The sequence below is a fragment of the Camelina sativa genome, chromosome 20 (genome assembly GCF_000633955.1).
Source record: "Camelina sativa cultivar DH55 chromosome 20, Cs, whole genome shotgun sequence".
Lineage (NCBI taxonomy): Eukaryota > Viridiplantae > Streptophyta > Magnoliopsida > Brassicales > Brassicaceae > Camelina > Camelina sativa.
Genome location: NC_025704.1, coordinates 22,538,196 through 22,543,231, shown reverse-complemented (window position 1 = coordinate 22,543,231; position 5,036 = coordinate 22,538,196). Strand labels below are relative to the sequence as shown.

The following is a 5,036-nucleotide window of genomic DNA, read 5'->3' as shown; positions in this document are numbered from 1 at the left end:
ATTCACTAAGGTGAGTATCCAACTTACCAGTGATCTGCTGTGAAGTGCTCGCTTCCACCTGCCCGTCCGCGATCGAATACACCCTAGGCATAATCGCCGGCCGTTTCGGCGGTGGTGGCAACGGCAGCACCTCGCTGACCCGTTTCTGCCCTTGCGTTCCCAACTGCGGACAATCCGGCCGAATATGACCCGGCTGTCCACATTGGTAGCACACTCCTGTGTTGCTCCCCCCCTTCGGACAGCTGCTTGCCATGTGACCTTTCTCACCGCAATTGAAACAAGCGCCCATCAACTGTCGGCACTGACCCGAGTGTCTCTTACGGCAAGTCGGACACAAGCGCACACTGCCCTTACCCGTAGGTTTCTGACTCCCAGTCTGCTTACTCTCAGTTCCCGGTTCAGTTTTCACCATCGGCGCCTGCTGCACCGTGATTCCTCCAGGATTCTGCCGAGCTTCCTCAGTCAGTCTGTCCTCCAACATGGCCGCCTTCTCCACCAGCTCAGCAAGACTCCCGAAGTTCCGAATCATACACCGGTTGCAGACATCCACCCTCATGCCCCGCAAAAACCGACGAATCTGAACTTGCTCCTCTACCATCTCATTCCCACTGTACCTCTTGAGTCGGTTGAACTCGGTCTCATACTCTTGCATGGACCGGTCCCCTTGCTTCAAGTCTAGAAATTCCAACTCAAGACGGTCGATAGCTTCTTGCGGAAAATATTTCACAAGAAACAACCCACGAAAAGTCTCCCATGAACAATTCGGGTTGACCATACGGTTTGCCATGCCTGTCCACCACGCATGGGCTTCCCCGGACAGGTAGTGGGTAGCGATGTCCTTCCGATACTCCATCGGACAACGCACCGAGTTGAAGTTCCTTTCGAGGCGACTTCTCCATTCGTCAGCCTCGGTCGGATTCTCTCCCCCACTAAAATACTGCGTACCCAACTTAAGCATGTGGTCCATGATAGTCAAGTACGAAGGAGCTGCCACCACTGGCACCACATTAGGTACAGGCGGGTTTGCGGCCTGAGGTGGTGTCATTTGGTTCAGTATTTGGACCAAGGTCTCCAATACTTGCCCCATCCCCACGTTCGCAGTCGCATTAGCACCCGTACCCCCTACTGGTATCGCTCTCGTACCGACTCCCTGGGTTCCATGCCCTCCGGTTTCCGTCCCGGTCCTCGCACCCACTTGCTCAACATTCACCGCAGCAGTGTTCGGTGCTTCCTCAGTGTTCCCTCCGACTCCTGGTCTAGCCGAGGTACTAGCCGAGTTGCGAGTGTTAGGTGCCATCTGAAATACCATAACTGATTCTAAGTTAGCGTCCAAACCAACTTAGCCTATCACCCTATAATCTATACATGACCAGTCTTACCGTGAGACGTTATCGGCAAGGAAGGGATGGCTTTTCCGTAACAATAACCCATGCACCCATTATATGAACATGTCCTAGAACTATAACCGTACTCTGATACCAAATGTAAGACCCCGACCCTAAAAACCCATACTCGGACCAAAACTGGCCGATAAAAATTTTCTAGGGCCGACGAATTCTATGCGATAATTAACTAAGTACAACAGCGGATATGAATAACAGGTGAACTAACTTAAACTTGCGAATTTATTAAAATATTAAGAGGTTCAATTCAACGAAATAACAACTTGTCCCATGCATGGAAATAACGAAAACTAAATAAAAATAACGCCATGAATATTTCTACCCAAAGCCACACCATCCTTCCTCCTCCCTTGCCTCCGTCACACGAGCTGGTCAGCCACTAAAGTCCCGATCATCGGACCTATCTTTTCCTGCGTCCATAAAAGGGAGGCGTAAGCAAACAAAGTTTACTTAGTGGAGCGGTCATCCCGTCTCACTAGGCTCAGTTCGACGATCTCAATCTAACATAGGGAATATTCCAATCAAGTCACGCAAGTCAATCAAATACCATGGATAGTCGCCTAAATCTCTTAGACCAACCATCATTCATATTGCAATAGAAACCATAACCATAAGACAAGCAATTAACAAGATTAAATAAACCACGGGTCAAGAGAATCAACCATGGAACTCGGCCACAGTCACGCACTCACCTTCGGTATCGACCTAAGGTGTTGATCTCTCGGTTTCTATGCTCGGATCTGATCCCCGCTTCTACACGGACAGATCGATACCATTAGTATCCGAGATAAATCCTCTAACCATAACCATAACTATCGACGGATCAAGGTGGAAAAACACTTACCGTTCTTCTCGACTCTAGACTTAGGATCTCTCTCGCTCGACGGAAACTCTCCTCTTTCTCTCTTGCGGCGGCTCTCGGATTCTTATGCGGAACTAGGGAAATTCTTAAGGGTTTTATCCCTTATATAGGATCCACGAATCGCCCTAAGTTTCCTTGGAACGATAAGTCTCACCGCCCATAACTTCCCATAATTCTCGCATCTGTCCTTATCCGATCACCTTTCCATTACCGCGAGTTTCCATTTCCCTCGGGTTTCCTTTCCCGTAGGTCGGCTTAAATCTCCACGAGATTTCGAGTCCTTTCTAGTCCATTATCGGCCCACCGGCCAAACCATGCCACCTTGTCCATCGGCCCGGTCCATCGATCGCCGATGCAACCATTTCCGGATAGTGCACTTCACTATCACTATCACTTCACTATCACTATACTATCACTATCACTATCACTATCACTATCACTATCACTATCACTAGGACTTTCATTCCTATTTAACTCGGACTGTCTCTCGGACTAAGTACCGAAACCTCAATCCTCGATATCTCGACTCGGATTTCTCGACTCTCCCCTACCGAGGTTCCGGGTCGTTACAAAAGACCTAACCGGGTGGCGAATCGTCTACAGCGCAGAGAATCCCGAAGGAGACACAGCCGTCAATCACACTCAATCCGCACGGCTATATGTCATCATCCAGGTGACCATCAATGATCTCTAGCGATATATAAACAACAAAACTCATCGCTCACGTTGTCGATGTGGGACAAAGAAACGAATCAAAAAAAAAAAAACAGAGCTTAAACGTAGTCGTTCCCTTACTTAGTGACCTAATGAGTAATGTTGAAGAGACTGAAACAGAGGTTTCTTCATTTTGCTTATACCCTAAAACCCTTTTGGATTAGGTTTCTTCTCCAATATTATCCGCCGTGATAAAATCTGATTGCCTTTTTCATGAAGTTTTGATTTTTGAATTCCGATGATTCTCTCACGCTCTGTCTCCGTGCTTCATTTGTACGGAGTCTCTTCGTCAGCACCGTCGAAGCTCTTGTCCCAAAAGTTCAAGGTCTCGTTTGCTCTCGCTTATGGTTCATCTGTTTCTTACCGTTTGAGCTCTATGACTCGTGACTCGATCTGATGGGAAATGGGTTCGTGGGTTTGCGTCTGCCACGGAAGCCGAAGTAGAGAAAAAGGGTAATGATACGTTCTTCGCTGACCAAACCGTTTCTGGAAGTCTCTTGGGTTATCTGATAAGGTCTCTGTAGCTCTTCAAGATTCTGGTTTCGGCAGACCATCTCTTACTCAGGTAAAGTTTTCAAATTTAGTGAAATCTAAAAGGGAACTTGGAGAAGCAACTTGTTGATTGTGAAATGTTTTAAATTTTGCTGTGTTCTATGAAATTGCTTGCTTGATGATTGGTTTTATGGGTTCAGTTACTTGTTAATAAAGGAAAAAATCGAACTTTTATAACTACTAAACTCACCAAGGCAACCATTTAATTCATGTTATGATTCTGAAATGTTTGATTGTGGAACTGATCATATAATGTTTTTTTACCTGTTTGCATACCGTCTATAACTCTATATTGTCAGGGAAAGATGTTATTGTTGCAGCACAAACTGGTAGTGGTAAAAGACATGAATATCTTGCTCCAAAAATTGATCAATTAACGAACACCGCTCTTGATACCGAGAATACGAACGGAGAGGAAAGGCCGTTTCCGCTTAATTATGAATCTCTCTCTTATTCTGTGTCCAAATGTGATGTTGTGTGAACAAGTGGTTCGGAATTCGGATGGTGAACTTTGCAGACAAACCAAAGCCTAACAAAGAGCCTTTGTATCCAGAGACAGAGCATAAGCGGTTTGTTGGTAACTTGTCGTGCACTGTTACTTCTGAATCATTAGCTGGAGCGTTTAGAGAGTGTGGAGATGTGGTTGGGGTTAGAGTTGTGTTTGATGGAGATACAGGAAGATTACGGGGTTATGGCTTTCTATGATACTCTTCCAAAGCAGAAATGGATGCTGCACTTGAATCGCTTGACGAATTTGAGCTGGAGGGTCGGGAGATTCGAGTGAACCTAGCTCAAGGGAAGAAGTTTTGATATCATACAACAACATTGTGGAATCATTCTGAGTTTTATTATACAATAGGTTTTGAATATTATATCATAAAACCCCAACAAATTATCAAACTGCATCGCATATACTTTGATTAACCTATAAATATTAAGTAAATTATTTTACAAGCAATATTTTACATTTTGTTAGTATTGTTTATATTTTTGAATTTTATTTGATAATTTTTAAAATAACTAGATTTGTATATGAGATTTGTTAGATCAGATCTGTGAAGATTTATCTTGCGAATGAACATCAAACTGCATGCATATACTTTGATTAACCTAATAAATATTAATAAAGAATTTGTTATTATTAGATCAAGATTTTATTAAACTCTATTAAAGTTTAGTGTTATTAGTTTGTGATTTGTAAAAATTCATTTAAAATTGTAACCAATTTGGGTTATTCGATTCAGATTTTTATAAAATCATTAAATTTTTTGTGTTATTCAATTAAAACAAAAGATTCTAGGATTGTTATTGAATTCAATTACTCCCTCTGGTTTTTTTTACTTGTCATTGTAGAGTAAAATTTTTGTTTTCCAATACTTGTCGTTTTAGGTTTTCAATGTATATATTTGGTAAAAATACCAATTTTATCCCAACTATTTTAATTCTTTGACCAATAAAAAAATTAGAAAATGTATTAAAAAGGGGTATAATAGAACATTGATCTA

The 5,036-nt window shown here is 43.0% G+C and overlaps 1 protein-coding gene across 1 annotated transcript; it reads left to right on the top strand.

Moving 5' to 3' along the window:
• On the top strand, positions 3,218-4,236 carry LOC109131235 (29 kDa ribonucleoprotein B, chloroplastic-like). The gene is made up of 3 exons (XM_019241927.1): positions 3,218-3,362; positions 3,831-3,866; positions 4,049-4,236. Exons 1-3 carry the CDS (start codon positions 3,218-3,220, stop codon positions 4,234-4,236), a joined length of 369 nt encoding a protein of 122 aa, XP_019097472.1.

Bases quoted from the DNA above. Each gene is read 5' to 3' on its own strand.
- LOC109131235 (XM_019241927.1), top strand. From the start codon at position 3,218: ATGATTCTCTCACGCTCTGTCTCCGTGCTTCATTTGTACGGAGTCTCT. The intron at 3,363-3,830 runs GTGACTCGATCT...CTATATTGTCAG, and splicing joins CCGTTTGAGCTCTATGACTC to GGAAAGATGTTATTGTTGCA. The intron at 3,867-4,048 runs GTAAAAGACATG...TGAACTTTGCAG, and splicing joins TGCAGCACAAACTGGTAGTG to ACAAACCAAAGCCTAACAAA.